Source organism: Babylonia areolata, chromosome 33 (assembly GCF_041734735.1).
Source record: "Babylonia areolata isolate BAREFJ2019XMU chromosome 33, ASM4173473v1, whole genome shotgun sequence".
In the NCBI taxonomy this organism is placed as follows: domain Eukaryota; kingdom Metazoa; phylum Mollusca; class Gastropoda; order Neogastropoda; family Buccinidae; genus Babylonia; species Babylonia areolata.
Window position 1 is genome coordinate 3,814,845 of NC_134908.1, and position 17,500 is coordinate 3,832,344.

The 17,500-nt window shown below is 44.4% G+C and overlaps 2 protein-coding genes across 2 annotated transcripts in view; one reads left to right on the top strand and one right to left on the bottom strand.

Moving 5' to 3' along the window:
• Positions 1-2,248, top strand: part of LOC143277213 (sodium/calcium exchanger regulatory protein 1-like) — an 8,912-nt gene extending 6,664 nt beyond the window's left edge. Inside the window, exons 4-5 of the mRNA XM_076582000.1 lie at positions 321-434; positions 2,052-2,248. Of these exons, the coding sequence (XP_076438115.1) occupies positions 321-434; positions 2,052-2,117 (180 nt within the window). The 3' untranslated portion in view covers positions 2,118-2,248. The remainder of the gene's footprint in view (positions 1-320; positions 435-2,051) is intronic.
• Positions 2,249-8,796: 6,548 nt separating this feature from the next.
• LOC143277041 (uncharacterized) overlaps positions 8,797-17,500 on the bottom strand; it is a 10,185-nt gene continuing 1,481 nt past the window's right edge. The window contains exons 2-3 of the mRNA XM_076581768.1: positions 11,483-11,569; positions 8,797-9,752 (exon numbers count right to left, since the gene is read on the bottom strand). Coding sequence (XP_076437883.1) covers positions 9,156-9,752; positions 11,483-11,551 — 666 coding nt within the window. The 5' untranslated portion in view covers positions 11,552-11,569 and the 3' untranslated portion in view covers positions 8,797-9,155. The remainder of the gene's footprint in view (positions 9,753-11,482; positions 11,570-17,500) is intronic.

A 17,500-nucleotide genomic window follows, 5' to 3' on the forward strand; every position in this document is an offset into this window, starting at 1 on the left:
TTAAAATCAAATACATGTGTGTGTGTGTGCGTGTGAGTGTGTGTGTGTACGTGCATGCGTACGTGCATGAGTGCATGTGTGTGTGTGTGTGTGTGTGTGTGCGTGCATGCGTGTGTATGTGTCTGTGCGAGCGTGCATGCATGCGTGCATGTGATTACGTGTGTGTATGTGTGTGATTACGTGTGTGTGTGTGCGTGCGTGTGTGCGTGCGTGTGTGTTCGTGTGTGTGTGTGTGTGTTTGTGTGTGTGTGTGTGTGTGTGTGTGTGTGTGTGTGTGTGTGTGTGCGTGCGAGCGTACATGCGTGCGTGTGTGTGTGCAGTCCACCTTCAAAGTGGAGGGGGACAAAATTGTCCAACAGCAGAGAGCTGTGAAGGCCGGTGGTGTGAATACCACCATCACCAGGGAAATTCTGCCCGACGGACGAATGCTGATGGTGAGTAGAAACCGAAGATAATGATCGAACAAGATTGATTGATATGGATACTTATATAGACGGGCGCAATAGCCGAGTGGTTAAAGCGTTGGACTGTCAATCTGAGGGTCCCGGGTTCGAATCACGGTGACGGCGCCTGGTGGGTAAAGGGTGGGGATTTTTACGATCTCCCAGGTCAACATATGTGCAGACCTGCTAGTGCCTGAACCCCCTTCGTGTGTATATGCAAGCAGAAGATCAAATACGCACGTTAAAGATCCTGTAATCCATGTCAGCGTTCGGTGGGTTATGGAAACAAGAACATACCCAGCATGCACACCCCCGAAAACGGAGTATGGCTGCCTACATGGCGGGGTAAAAACAGTCATACACGTAAAAGCCCATTCGTGTGCATACGAGTGAACGCAGAAGAAGAAGAAGAAGGATACTTATACAGCACCTATCCTCGGTCGGAGACCAAGCTCTAAGTGCTTTACAAACACAGAGTCATTTACACAACAGGCTGCCTACCTGGGTAGAGCCGACTGACGGCTGCCATTGGGCGCTCATCATCCGTTTCCTGTGTCATTCAATCAGATTTCAGGCACGCACACCAACACACTCAGACAAACATGTAACATTTAACATTTTACGTGTATGACCGTTTTGTTTATTTACCCCGCCATGTAGGCAGCCATACTCCGTTTTCGGGGGTGTGCGTGCTGGGTATATTCTTGTTTCCATAACCCACCGAACACTGACAGGATCTTTAACGTACGTATTTGATCTTCTGCGTGCATATACACACGAAAGGGGTTCAGGCACTAGCAGGTCTGCACATATGTTGACCTGGGAGTTCGGAAAAATCTCCACCCTTCACCCACCAGACGCCACCGAGATTCGAACCCGGGACCCTCAGATTGAAAGTCCAACGCTTTAACCACTTGGCTATTGCGCCCGAGATTGATGTAATTATGATAGTCAGTCGTGTCCAACTTCGATCACCAGAACAGCAGAGGAGGCTATCTGCTGTCCTGACTATCTGGGCTAGAATTTGATTATAGTGGAGAGTTTCTTGCCCAAGTTACATCCCCACTTTCTCGGCCAAGACGGATTTAGGATAGGCCGGATTGTTCTCAAAGGCCAACTAACCATTCAGCCACGACATTCTCCCAAGTATGACTGGAAAATCAAACTGAGCGTCTGTCTGTAGTCATTCAGATGAGACGATAAACCGAGGTCCCGTGTGCAGCAGCATGCACTTGGCGCACTGAAAAAGAACCCATGGCAACGAGAGTTTTGTCCTCTGGCAAAATTATGTGGTAGAAATCCAATTCTGACAGATACACACAAATTCATATGCATGCAACTCAAGGCATGACTAAGTGTAGTGTGTTGGGTTATGCTGCTGGTCAGGCATCTACTTAGCAGATGTGGTGTAGCGTTTATGGGTTTGTCCGGACGCAGAGACACCTCCTTCAGAAACTGAAATTTAGTGGTAGTAGTAGTGATATCATAATCATCATCATCAACAACAACATTATCAGCTTTATTATCATTATCATCATCATTAGATGATTAATTGATTAGTTTATCTATTTATTCATTTATTTATTCATTTATTTTTGTCTTCTCCAGACCGTTGTCGCCGACAACAAAGATAAGGTGAAAGCCATGCGGTACTTCGCACCCCACAAGCCGTGATGTGACATCATCACTGGTGTGACGTCATTCTCTCGCTTCGAGCCATGACGTTAATTCTTGGGAAAACGTTAAAAAGAGACTGGAAGAGAAAAGAGTGTGACGTCATTTTGCTAGCTTTGGTTACGTAGATAGAAAGTGTAGAAAGTATTTTGTGTATCCAAACTAAATTCAAATTAAAACATCTTCCCCTTGAGTTTGCGTGTCATGGAGTTCGTTCGTTCTTTTTGCTTAACGTCTGTCCACATTTGTGATTTTAGATGAATGAATGCATCATGGTGTCTATGTGTTCGTTCTTTAGTTTAACGTCTTTTCACTGAAGTGATATTAGACGAGGGAAGGAAAAAAATCGAGTGGGAGGAGGGGGAGGGGGGGGGGGGGGGATTACTGTGTACGCATACGAGTAAGTGAAAGTGTGTGTGTGTGTGTGTGTGTGCGTGTGTGTGTGTGTGCGTGTGTGTGTGTGTGTGTGTGCGTGTGTGTGTGTGTGTGTGTGCGTGTGTGTGTGTGTGCGTGTGTGTGTGTGTGTGTGTGCGTGTGTGTGTGTGTGCGTGTGCGTGTGTGTGTGTGTGTGTGTGTGAAAATTACTAATTTAAGTTTTGTTTAAAAAATAAACAAAAAAACATAACAATATAACATATTTCTAATGAAAAACTAACAACTATAACAGCGAACCAACTGGACTATCTTAGTGTGTGTGTGTGTGTGTGTGTGTGTGTGTGTGAAAAAGAGAGAGAGAGAGAATGTGACTGGGAATATCTCATTCAGAATAGGCCATGGCCCCACTCTGAAGGGATTATTACCTAAATATTAAAGCGGGTAGTAATCATAATACGAGTATGAATTCCAAATTAAGGTAAACAAAATATGAACAAATGAAATACATCAACACATCCGAAAGGCTAAGTGGTACTAACTAACATACAGCAGCTTCAGTGTTTTGTAGACAAAGCCAAATTCGTCAAGACATTTTCATTCTTAGACGCCATAAGTAGACTGAATCTATATAAATAAATAAATAAATAAATAAATAAACATGGATTTTGATAATACTTGGGTTCAATCAATTTTATCCTCAGGTCATGTAGAACAGGTCAACAAAAAAATTATATGGATTTCATTTTCTTTAGACACATTGCATAAACGATGTAGAATATTAACAGAACTTTTTCTTTTGAATCTGTAGCAATGGCAAGCGATATCAGACACACCAAACCTGAATTTAAATAATACACTTCTGACATACCTGTTCATATTAAACAATCTATATTCTAAGCACCGATCACTAGTTTGAATATGCTCATGCCAATCCTGCCACTTACAGTCAATAAAATAATCCTTTGTTTGAAGCATTTAAAAAAAAAATCCAGTTATACTTTCAACACCCTGATTATCCCACACATATCTATAACCATACGAAAACAATCATTTACGAACGTTAGAAACCCACGTCTTTTTACCGCTGCTATCTACATTAATTTTAAAAGTATTTTATATGCTTTGCAAGGCAAATCTGTTATTATCCATTCTGGTTCATTTTAACCAATAACTCGCACATTTTAGTTATGAATTTAAAGAAATTGCGTATCTTCCGAGAGAGAGAGACAGAGACAGAGAGAGAGAGAGAAACAGAGAGCATATTCAACCACGTCTCTGTTATGTGTGTGTGTGTGTGCGTGTGTAGTGTCTGTGTGCGTGCGTGCGTGCATGTGTGTGTGTGTGTGTGTGTATCAAATTTCTAGACTTATTTTAGCGGGGGGTTTTTTCTCGCGTCACACCAACACAAGTTTGTTTTTCATCTTAATTTTTTATTTAATTTATTTCATCTTTTGTTTTCTTTTTTTTTAATCATCCACCACTTGGCCTATAATAGTCAGCTTCATTTTTGTTTCTTTCTCGCACGGCTAGACTTCCATAACGTGAAACCACGTACAAACATTCAACAATGTTGAAACTGAGAAACATTGAAGTACTCTCTCTCTCTCTCTCTCTGTGTGTGTGTGTGTGTGTGTGTGTGTGTGTGTGCGTGTGTGTGTTCCCAAAACTCAACAGAGAGAACAGAAACTCAGTTGGTGGGCTTTCATTTCTTCAGCTGTGGAGATTTGGAAGTGGGTTTTTTTGTTTGTTTTTTGGTTGGTTTGTGGGGGCGGGGGGGAGGGGGGGCGGGTCAGGGGGGGGGGGTGGAGGTGTGTGGATGTGTGGATGTGGGTGTTTGGGGGGGGGGGGGGGGCGCTAAGTTTTTGTTTTTGTTTGTTGTTGTTGTTGCTGCTTTGTGAGTGTGTATGGGTGTGGGTATGTGGGTGTTTGGGTGTGTGTGTGTTGGGTTGGGGGGGGAGGTGTTGGGGGGGGGGGGGGGGCTAAGTTGTTTTTTGTTGTTGTTGTTGTTGGTTTGTGTGTGTGTGTGGTGTATGGGTGTGGGTGTGGGTATGTGGGTGTTTGAGGGGGGGGGGTGTGTGGGCGGGGGGGGGGAGCTAAGTTCTTGTTTTTTGTTGTTGTCGTTGGTTTGTGTGTGTGTGTGTGTGTGTGCGTGTGTGTGTGGTGTATGGGTGTGGGTGTGGGTGGGTGTCTGTATGTGGGTGTTTGGGGGGCTAAGTTGTTGGGGGGTTTTTTGTTGTTGGTTTGTGTGTGTGTGTGTGGTGTATGGGTGTCTGTGTGTGTGTGTGTGTGTGGGTGTTTGGGAAGGAAGGGGAGGGGGGGGGGGGGTAAGTTGTTGGGATTTTGTAGTTGTTTAGCTTTTTGGAAGTGAGGGGGGGTGGGCGGGGGGGTCGGGGGAGCGGGGTTGTTTTGTTTTCCAGCTTTTCGCGGCCTCTTGCTCATCTCTTTTTTCAAGAACATTCCTTTTCAAGCTGACTCGTCGGTAAATAATGCACTCTATTGCAAATTGTATTCTATGGATCCACATTTCTTTCTCAATTCCCACCCGTGTTTGTACATGTCGGCGTGTGTGTGTGTGTGAGTGTGTGTGTGTGTGTGTGTTCGCGCGCGCGCGCGCGTGCTTGCTTGCTTTGTGTCTGTCGCGTTAAAGCGCTTTTAGAGGTTTGAATGCACTATAGAAATTCTTCTTCTCATTATTGTTACTGTTGTTAATATTATTATCATTATCGTCATCATCATAGTCATCATCTTGTTCTTCTTGCTCTTATTCATCTTCTTATCATTACCATCAACATCTTATTATTATTATTATTATTATCATCATCATCAGCATCACCAATATCATCATCATCTTGTTCTTCTTCTTGTTCCTTTTCTTCTTCATCATTATTATTATCATCATCGTCATCACCAGTATCATCGTCGTCTTGTTCTTCTTCTTCCTTTTCTTCTCATTCTTCTTCTTCATCGTCTTACCATTGTTGTTATTATTATTATTATTATTATTATTATCATCATTATCAATATTATTTTTATTTATTCGTTAATCAAATCAACAGCAGGTGCTTACAAAACTAAACATGCACCTGGGCAAACCACTTGAACAGAGACGCCGGCCATGTTGACAACAAATTTTCTGCAGACGTGGCAACAGTTTCGATTCTTTTGAGTTTCATCAGCAACTTGAGATTGTCACGTCTTGTCTAAAAAAAAAACAACAACAAAATGAATGCGCAGGCGGGGTGGGGGTGTGAGGGGGAGTGGGTGGGGGGTGGGGGTAGGGGGTCTGGGAGGGGGTCTTTCTTTTGGTTCGTTGCTGTTTGTTTGTTTAATTTAAATTAATAATGTTCTTTGAGGACTTTGTTTTTGCTGGCCCAGCATGCTTGCTCTCTTGGTGAGATTGAGACGTTTCTGGACAAAAGCGTGCATTCTGCTCTTTTGAGGTTTTGTATTTGTATCTGTATTTCTTTTTTTTATCACAACAGATTTCTCTGTGTGAAATTCGGGCTGCTCTCCCCATGGAGAGCGCGTCGCTATACTACAGCGCCACCCCCCCCCTTTTTTTTTTTTCCTGCGTGCAGTTTTATTTCTTTTTCCTATCAAAGTGGATTTTTCTACAGATTTTTGCCAGGAACAACCCCTTTTGTTGCCGTGGGTTCTTCTACGTGCGCTAAGTGCATGCTAGCACACGGGACCTCGGTTTCTCGTCTCATCCGAATGACTAGCGTCCAGACGGACCACCACTGAAGGTCAAGTGGAGGGGGGAAGAAAATATCGGCGGCTGAGCCGTGATTCGAACCAGCGCGCTCAGAATCTCTCGCTTCCTATGCGGACGCGTTACCTCTAGGCCATCACTCCACATGTTGTAATGTACACACGGCGCGCGTCTTCATGTGTGTGTGTGTTTGTTTGTTCTTTTTTGTTGTTGTTGTTGTTGCTGTTGTTGTTGTTTACGCTGCCTTTATTTTCTTTACTTTAACATTCTAAACCATATTGACGAATGTTCCTTTGGTGTGGAAGGGAGGGGGGCTGTGGGGGATGAGGGGGTGCGGGGGGGGGGGAAGGTTTGGGGGAGGGGGGGGGGTCTTTTTCTCGAGGTTCGTTGCTGTTTGTTCATCGAGAACTGGTTTTGTTTGTTGTTTGTTTTTTGTTGTTGTTGTTGTTGTTGTTGCTGTTGCTAGCCCAGCATGCTTGCTCTCTCCTGTTAAGACTGACACCTCTCCGTACAAAGAATGAATTCCCATCCTTTGAGGTTTTATTGTACAATACACGCGTTTTAAGTGGGCTGATATAATTTACACGGCCTTTATTACCATTGTTTAACCTTTTAAACCATCCTGATGAATGTCCCTTTCTATCAGTTCTTTAGGATGTTGTTTTAGCACATACTGCAATGATCGGTGTAGACTATCATGTAGGTTTTGAAGTGTGTGTGTGTGTGTGTGTGTGTGTGCGTGTGTTTTGTTTCGTTTATTCCTGTTTGCGTGCGAGTCTTTGAAGAATGCTATAATTCAAGGATCGCAATATATCATACAGTAAAATTTCCTTTGCATGCTGCTCTCTTTGTTTCCCACTTAATGCTGTCTGTGCGTCTGTGTCCGTCCGTCAGCTTGCTTTTACATCTGTGTGTGTGTGTGTGTGTGTGTGTGTGCGTGTGTGTGTGTGTGTATGTGTGTGTGTGTGTGTGTGTTTGTTTGTTTGTTTGTCCCCCCCCCTCCCCCGACCCCCATTTCATCTTATTCTAGACTACTTTATTTATTTCTTCTTTTTGAAAAAAAAAATTACTTGGGAGAGTATCTTTTTCCGATGTTTACACTGCATGTTTATTTTCTATATAAGTTTTAAATTGGATATTTAAAACACACACACACGCACATATATATATATACGCATACACACTCATGCGCGCACGCACTCACGCACGCACACACACATACACACACAGAGTTTGTCACACATAAACTCACACTTTTTTTTTTTGGGGGGGGGGGGGGGGGGGGGGGTTGTTTGTAGTTGTGTGTTATTCTCTGGTTTCATCTCACGCTCACAAAACAAGATGAAGCAAAACAAAAAAATATACATGAAATTACTTCCTTTTTTTTTTTTTCAAGTTTCAAAGATAAACGTAGTTTGTCATGGTTGTCCGACATCCCCAGCCCCCCCCCCCCCCCCCCCCCCACCCCCTCGGCACCCCAACACCCCTCCACCCCACCCCCACCCCCTCTCCAACCCCCCTTACCCACCTATATATCCACGCACGCGCACACACAACAAACACACTCACGTATGCACGTACACACACACACACACACACAAACCAAGAGGGCTTTAGTACAGTCAGGGGTGCTGTTGGGGGGATGGTTCCCCCAAGGGACCCCCCCCAACCCCGGCCCCCCCCCCCCCCCCCCCCCCCCAAGGCTGCAGCACTAAGACCTGAGCCAGTGCAGTACAGTTTCAGGTTTCGGTTTTCAGTTTCAGGTCTCACTTTCTCAAGGAGGCGTCACTGCGTTCGGACAAATCCATAAACGCTACACCGCATCTGCGAGGCCGGCAGATGCCCGTGACCAGCAGCATAACCCAACTGCGCTTAGTCAGGCCTTGAGTGCATGTTTATATATTTGCCTTCAGCTGTCCACAAAGGCGGCAAATCCTGAGGCAAAACAGAATCGCTGCAGCAGAGCAACGCAGGACAGGGCAGGAAAAGCAGTGCCAGCAAGTCCCCGACAGCCGCCACCATCCCCTGTCCACACTGCGTCAGAACCTTCCGGGCGCGGATTGGCCTGACCAGTCATCTGCGCACCCACAGAGCCCAAACCCACCCACCCCCAGGATGACTAGATGGTCCTCGTCGATCCCGACGGACGAACCACATATTTGTGTACTTAACAGAATGGATTCCCTTTCACACATTTTTGACGAAGGGCAACCCTTTTGTTGCCGTGGGTTCTTTCGTGTGTGTGTGTGTGTGTGTGTGTGTGTGTGTAGTAGTAGTAGTAGTAGTAGTAGTAGTCTTCAGTTTAACGTCTTCCACTTTAAGTGATATTAGACGGAAAAAAAAAGGGTGGGGGGCGGGGGGGGGGGGGGGGGGGGTGGAGGGCGGAGCGTGGAGGTGGGAACGGTATTGGGCAGAGGGTGATGAATGATGTGTGTGCATGTGTGTGTACGCATATGTGTGTGTGGGGTGGGGTGGGGGTGGGGGGGAAGATACAGAGCATTGGAAAAAATAAGACATTAAAAGGGGAGACATAGGCACAATATAGAAGGAAACGCTAACATCAAACAACTGTAACAATTATAACAAATGTGTGTGTATGTGTATGTGTGTGTGTGTATCTACAATTGGAACCTCCTCTTTCGCAACGTCAGGTCTCCACACTCAGCTCTTTCAAACCTGGCCTTAATTAATTATAACCCACCTTTTTTTCCCCCCAAGATATAGCCTCCTTCCCCCCCTGCCTCTTCTTCTTTTGTCTTCAGTTTCTCCAGTTTTAGAGTTATGCCATGCGTTGTGAATGACTGGTGTGAAAGCGCTTTGATTTGTCTCTGCACAAGATTTCAGCGCTATATAAATAATACTAATTATTATTATTATCATTATATAGACAATATATATATATACCGTGCCGAGTTTCGAACCCATAACCCCATTCCTGGGAGAACCTTTCATCAAGAAGAGGAGCAACACTTGTTCACCGTCTTCTCCACGCGGCCCCCAGACCTCCACAGCTTAGTCGTGGTGGTGGTTCCTGTCCTCCCTCCCCCGTCCCCACCCTTACCCCCACCCTCCCTCTCCCTCCTCTTCACCTCGCGAATCTTGGAGATAAGCGTGACGAACACTTGCTCGATGTTGGCCAAGGTCAAGGCCGAGGTCTCCACGAAGAGGAGTCCGAAAGCCTCTGCGTACTGGGCGGCCACCTCGCTGGGCACCACCCTCTGCTCGGCGAGGTCACTCTTGTTGCCTACCATGATCATAGGCTGGTTGTCTCCCGTGTATTTCACAGCCTGGGAGAGATGGAACTGGAGGTTGTCGAAACTGCGGGCTTGCGTCACGTCGTAGACAAGAACCACCCCGTGGGAGCCTCGGAAGTAGCAGCTGGTGACCGCCCGGAAGCGTTCTTGGCCAGCCGTGTCCCAGATCTGGATCCGGCAGCGTTCCCCGCCCACCGTGAGGTCCTTGAGGCCGAAGTCCACCCCGATGGTCGGGGGGTAGTGGTCTGGTGCGTTGTGGTCGACGAACTTGCGGATGAGGGTTGTTTTGCCCACCTGGGTGAAACGAAAGGATGGATGGATTGAATGAACGAATGAATGATTGAGTAAATGAATGAATGAAAGAATTATGGGGAACGGAAGGTGGGAAGGAAGGAAGGAAGAATGAGAGGAAGGGTAGATGAATGGAAAGAAGGAAGGAAAGAAAGGAGGAAAGGAATAAAGGAAGGAAGGATGGATGGATGGACGGAAGAAAGGAATACAAAAACAAAGAAAGAAAGAAAGAGAGGAGGGGAGGGGGAGGGGAGGAGGGAGGGGGAGAGAGAGAGGGAGGGAGGACGGAAGGAAGGAAGGATGGATGGATGGGTGGAAGAAATGAAAGAAGTAAGGAATCATAGAAGAAATGAAGGACGGAAGAAAGAAAGGAAGGAAGGAAGAAAGGAAGGAAGGAAGGAAGGAAGAAAGAAAGAAAGGAAAGAAGAATTGAACAAAGAAAGGAGGGAAGAAAAGAAAGAAAGGAAGGAAGGAAGGAAGAAAGTTCACCCCGATGGTCGGGGGTAGTGGTCCGGTGCATTGTGGTCGACGAACTCGCGGATGAGGGTTGTTTTGCCCACCTGGGTGAATGACTGACTGACTGACTGGCTGACTGAATGAATGAAACATGTGGGGATGAATATAGTGATGGAGGGATCGATGGATGAAAGGAAGAAAGACTGAAAGGTAGAAAGGAAAGAAGGAGGGCAAAAAGGAGTAAAGGAAGAAAGGAAGGAAGGATGGATGGATGGATAAAATGAAGGATGGAAGGAAAGATGGACTGGTGAAAGAAAGGAAGAAAGAAAAAATGGATGGATGGATGGATGGATGGATGCGGAGGAAGAAAGGGCAGATGCGTGGATGAACGAAAGGAAGGAAGAAAGGAAGGGAGGAAGGAAGGAAAAATCAAGGAAGGAAGGAAGGGTGGATGGATGGAAGGATGGATGGATGGGGAGGAGGGAAGGACAGATGCGTGGATGAACGAAAGGAAGGAAGAAAGGGAGGGAGGAAGGAAGGAAGGAAGGAAGAAATCAAGGAAGGAAGGAAGGCTGGATGGATGGATGGGAAGGAAGGAAGGGCAGATGGGTGGATGAACGGAAGGAAGGAAGAAAGGGAGGAAGGAAGGAAGGAAGAAATCAAGGCAGGAAGGAAGGAAGGAAGGGCAGATGGGTGGATGAACGAAAGGAAGGAAGGGAGGGAGGGAGGTAGGGAGGAAGAAATCACGGAAGGAAGGAAGGATGGATGGACAGAAGGAAGGAAGGAAGTCTATCCCCAATGGTTGGAGGGGTAGTGGTCCTGTGCGTTGTGTTCGACGAATTTACGGATGAGGGTTGTTTTGCCCAATTGGGTGAATGAATGGGTGGATTGAATGAAACATGGGGGAGGAGGGGGGATTGGTTAAGGAAGGAAGGAAGGATGGATGGATGGATGGATGGACGGCAGAAAGAAAGGAGGGAAGGAAGGAAGGGAGGGGATAAGGAAAAAAGGAAGAATGAACGGGCAGAAGAAAGGAATACAGGAAGAAAGAAAGGAAGGAAGGAAGGTGGTGAAAAAGAAACCAAAAACACACATACACACACTAGCGCCCGCGCACGCACGCACGCACACACACACACCATTCCAAATACAAACTGAAACACATACACCCAACACCCACACACATACATGCATCCACCCCAACACCCACACACACACAAAACACGTACATATATATATATATATCTATATATATATAAAAGAGAAAAAGAAAAAACCTGTGAATCCCCAATGACGGTCAGTTTGTAGATGGCGTCATAGGTTGCACTGTGGGTGGTCTGCGCCATTCACGCCGCCGCATGGGTCTGTTCAACCAATCAACCAATCAGTCAACTAACCAACCAGTCAATAATCCATCCACCCACCCTCCCTCCCACCCATCAATCCATCCATTAATCAATCAGTCAATCAGCTAGTCAAAGCAGTAAGAAATCCTTCTGACCATCCATCCATTAATCAATAAGATAGTGAACACACCAGTTGATCATTCAGTCCATCCATCCATCCATCCACGAATTAGATAGTGAATACATGTTATCATTCAGTCCATCCATCCATCCACGAATTAGTGAATACATGTAATCATTCAGTCCATCCATCCATTCACGAATTAGATAATGAAAACATGTAATCATTCAGTCCATCCATCCATCCATCCATTCACGAATTAGATAGTGAAAACATGTAATCATTCAGTCCATCCATCCATCCACGAATTAGACAGTGAATACATGTAATCATTCAGTCCATCCATCCATCCACGAATTAGATAGTGAAAACAGGTAATCATTCATACATCCATCCACGAATTAGACAGTGAATACATGTAATCATTCAGTCCATCCATCCATCCACGAATTAGATAGTGAAAACATGTAATCATTCAGTCCATCCATCCATCCGCGAATTACATAGTGAATACATGTAATCATTCAGTCCATCCATCCATCCATCCACGAATTAGATAGTGAATACATGTAATCATTCAGTCCATCCATCCATCCACGAATTAGATAGTGAATACATGTAATCATTCAGTCCATCCATCCATCCATCCACGAATTAGACGGTGAATACATGTAATCATTCAGTCCATCCATCCATCCACGAATTAGATAGTGAAAACAGGTAATCATTCATACATCCATCCACGAATTAGACAGTGAATACATGTAATCATTCAGTCCATCCATCCATCCACGAATTAGATAGTGAAAACATGTAATCATTCAGTCCATCCATCCATCCACGGATTAGATAGTGAAAACATGTAATCATTCAGTCCATCCATCCATCCACGAATTAGACAGTGAATACATGTAATCATTCAGTCCATCCATCCATCCACGAATTAGATAGTGAAAACATGTAATCATTCAGTCCATCCATCCATCCTAGTCAAAGCACCAGACTCAATCATTCAATCAGTCAACGCACCAGTTACTGTAGTCAATACGTAACCCAGTCAGTCATCTGGTTAGTCCAACAACACATCAAACAATTAGTCCATCAACCAGTCAGTCAGATAGTCAACCCACCAGTCACTCACACACACACACACACAGGGGGCGGGTGGGCGGGTGTGTGTGTGGGGGGGGGGGAGAACAGAGACAGAGAGAGGGGGGGGGCACACAGACACACAGACAGAGATACAGACAGACAGACAAAAAATGAAATAACAGACAGAAACAGATATATAAATATATATATATATATATATAAAACCAGAACCTTTTTGCACACAAGCTGTTTTTCATCGGAGCTAGGTACGCAACTGCCGTCCTCTATCTAAAAATTATAATTATCTCCCTTTAACCTAACTTCGCAGTGAAACAATGGAGGAGCAGAGGAAAAAGGAGGAGGAAGAAGAAGAGGGAGTGGAGGAGGAAGCAGAAGAGGAAGAGGACTGAGAAAGATCATGAAGAAGAAGAAGAAGAAGAGGAGGAAGAAGAGGGAAAGGAAGAAGAGAAGATGGAGGAGAAGCGTGATGTGTGCGGACAGTGAACGCAAATATTGTGTGACCTGTAGGTCCCTGTGTATGAGGCTATTGGTACCCCCTGCTGCTTTTTACCCCGGGATCAAATCTGGCTAGCACTCGAAGACTAGCCCGGAATGTCACTCAAGGGTAAACTTCAACCAGTCAAAACTTAAAAGAGGACTCTAGCATCATGCTAAAAAAACAACAAAACACAAAAAAACAAAAAAAAGGCAAATGGGCAAATAATTACAGAACTTTGCATTAAAGTGAACACATCTGCACATTAACTAACAACACTGACCTTGCACTGTCACTTTTTTTTTCTTTTTTTTTTAAATGCATGTGCTCTGATTAGCTTTTGGAAATTCCTCAGTTCCAACTGAAGGGTTGGGTTTCTTTGTTTTTCTTTGTTTGGGTTTCTTTGTTTCGCCGGCCCGGGAGTGATCTGCTTCGCAAGTCAGCCACAGCGAATGTGAGTCTCCGAACTTGTTACGTCATGACATACTTCAGTGTCGGCCTCAAAGACGACTCGAAGTTTCACTCAGTGATACATTTCTATAACTTAAGTCTGGTTATTGTTGTCAGTGTTGTTGAAGTTGTTCTTTTAACTTTAAGACACACAGTATATCGATTTGCTTTAAAAAGTACTGAACGAACCATCACTATCTAAAATCATGTATGTAAGCCATAAATCTAGCCACTGAACACACACCCCTCCGCCCACCCACCCCTAGCCCCCCGCGGCTCAGCTGAAAGGCACAGACCTCAAACAACCCCCCACCCCTACACATTCCTTTGCTTGATTAAACCCGCTGAAAGGATGTACTGTATTTCCAACAAGGGAGGGGCGAGGTGGGACTTGCCGTAAGTAACCCCGTTGAGTCAATCAGCGGAGGCCAGCACACTGAGACAGACTCCTCAGTAGCCCGGGGAAATAAAACAGCAGGTGGGTATTTTGAAATAGTTACACCGTCAGTCGTGACATCCTGTTCCGCAATATATTTCACTGAATGGAGGTGAACTTGGGCACGTCATCATTAATTTAATTTGGCATTATTAAACTCGATTTTTTGGACAAAGTCCTATATTTTTAGCATCCTAATTTATTGCACCTGTTCTACCGGCAATTTTTCTGAATGTGTGAAACGATATTACCATTACTGAGTAGATATTGTTACCAATTTTCAGTGGATTTCGACTTTTATATTGTACGTTATTCTACTCAATTTTGATGCGTTTTCAGTCAATGATAGACTAACGTGCCACCACTTCTGTATTAGATCCCACAAACCATGAAACTGAGACCAACTGGGACGCTAAAATAGGACACTGGGTGGTTGCTTGTTTCTGTTGTTCGTTGTTGCTGAAAAGTGGCACATTTGTTGAACGCATTTCTCTTTTGCTTTTGCTGGTAAATATGGCGGCAGTAGATTGTATATAGTTCGGCCGGCTACTTTCTGAACAAATATATGTCGTTCCGTGAACTCAAATCACAACGTCAATAAGGTGTGGTCGAAATTTTTGCATCGTTCATTAAAAGCTTCTTTTTTTTCTTCTTCTTCTTCTCTCTCTTTTTTTTTTTTTTTTAATTTTTTTTTTTTTATCCTGGGCAAACGAAACGTTTTGTTCAAATCTGAATATACTTTGAAGTTTGTCCAGGCAAATGCAGAAAAATGCTGGGCCCTCCAGCGAGGATAATGACTCACATTCATAATCCATGCTCAGGGGCATCGCGACGGGAATTTTTGTCCTCATAGGCACTTGCAATAAAGATAGGAAAAGAAATATATATAATCATCATCATGCAACCGAGAGTGACTAGAGTCTCATTTGCTGTCTGGACTGCCCGGTGATAGTATGCAGAAAACACACGCACGCACACACACGCACTCCTCTCATGTGCAAACATAAGCGCGCGCACACACACACACATCATGTGTACGTGTACACACAAACTGACACACATGCATACACTGACGCACAAAACACTCCGTGACACACTGATGCACGCACGCGCGCACACACACATAGGGCAGGGCGCGCACACACACGAACACTGGCACACAGACGCACGCACGCGGCACGCACGCACACACATACACGCCGCGGCGTGCGCATGCACGCACACCAGCACACACACGCGCGAGCGCATGCACGCACACACACCGGCACATACACATGCAGAGAAAGGGGGTCGGTCGTTGACACCATTACCAGAGATAATGTAAAAAGCCTACAGACGGTTTTCTTCTCCTTATCATTACCATCATCACCATCATTATTACTGTTACTATATGACAGAACAGCTACAGACAGACACACACTGACACACATACATACACGCACGCGCGCGCACACGCACACACAAACGACGCGCGCGTGACAACTTGAATATACCACGTTTTTATCTTTCCTGTATTTCATACAAAGACAAAATATAATATGCTTACGTTGTTGCTTCTTCTTGACATATGTCATGCTTATGTTGTTGCTTTTTCTTTTTCCTTTTCTTCTTCTTTCAAATTAAACCCTCGATCGTTATCAGTCTCAGCTAGCGCCTGTGCAAAAGCTGGATCATGAATCACATTCTCATTACAGATCAAAATCTGTACTGGGTGACAGGAGTGACTTTCAAACGGAGATCTAAATTTAGCCACACACGTACATTTCGATCCCAGCACAGTTTATCAGTTAATCGTCTTGTCATATGCCCTGTGGTTTGAATACTCCGCAAAATTGGCATTTAGCTCCAAAAGTCGAAAATAGCGTTCAAAGTTTCATTTGGTGGCTGCACTGGATACTGGCTGCTGAACTGTATTTCTTTTTCAAAATCAAAGGGCTCGTCTGTTTCTGTTTGTTCGTCTGCCCGAATATAGTTTCGTATAAAAGAGTATTTTGGTACTATTTTTTGTCTGTTTGAATACATATTGGACTAATGGAGCATTTTGGTATTTTTAGCTAATCCATCCGCGTATAGCTTGTACTGAAAAGAGCATTTTAGTACTATTTGTTCAGTCATCTGTCCGTATCTTTAGTTTGGTATATTTAGTTTCGAAGAGTACTTTAATTGGTACCATTTTGTTCGTCTGTCCGTTTCATGAGCATGAATTATGTACGTCCTTGGCCCGTTTGCAGTATGTTTGGTTTGGCCTTCATTGAAAGAATATTTTTGCCACAGTACTATTAAAGGTTTGTTCATCTGTTCGTAATTCAGTTTGGATTAAAAGAGTATTTTAGTACCATTTCAGTATTCGTCTGTCCGTACATCTAGTTTGATTTAAAGATTATTTTAGAACTATTTGTCCGTTCTTTCGTGTATATAAACTTCAGTTAGATATAATGAGTGTTTGGCACAATATTTGTAGGTCTGCCCATGATTAGGCTATATATTGTTTTGATTAAACGAGTTAGTTTGGAGTAAACGAGTATTCTGGTACTATTTCTTTATCAGTCTGTTCGAATTTATATAATGAATATGGATTAAAAACCTAATGCTTTGGTACTGTAATTGTTCGCCTATCCGTATATATAGTCTGGATTATTTTGGTGTTTGGTACTATATTTGTACGTCTGTCCATGATTAGGCTATATACTGTTTTGATTAAACGAGTCAGTTTGGAGTAAACGATATTTGTTCGCCTGCCTGTCTCATCTGTGTGTGTGTGTGTATTGTCTGTCCGAGTTTGTCTGTCTCTTTCGTTGTCTCTGCCGCCGTATCCAGTCTCTCTTTCTCTGTATCTCTCTCTGTACGTCACTCGCTCTGTTCTTGTCCAAAGCCTTCACCCATAGAAACCAGTATCTTTGGTTAATGACGCATGATTACATACCAATCTGCCCATCTATCTTTTGTCTTTTTCTTCTTCTTTCTGTCCCTATCTCTCTGTCTCTGTGTGTGTGTCTTACTCTGTCCTTTCTCTCTTTTCTACCCTTTGTTTGCTTTACATATATTGGCGCTGTTCTTTATAATGGATGTTAACACGGAAGCCCCCCCTCGCCCCCCCCCCTCCCCCCCTCTTACCCCTGTTGTCACGGCCAGAAAGGCCTAAACAATAAACCATTCAGACTTCAGACTTCAGACCTCTCTCTGTACGTCTCTTTCTGTGTGTCTCTGTCTGTCTCAGTGTCTGTGTGTCTGTGTGTGTGTCTGTCTGCCTCTCTCTTTGAGCGCGCGCGCACTCTCTCTCTCTCTCTCTCTCTCTCTCTCTCACACACACACACACACACACACACACACACCGCAACACACTCACACTATATA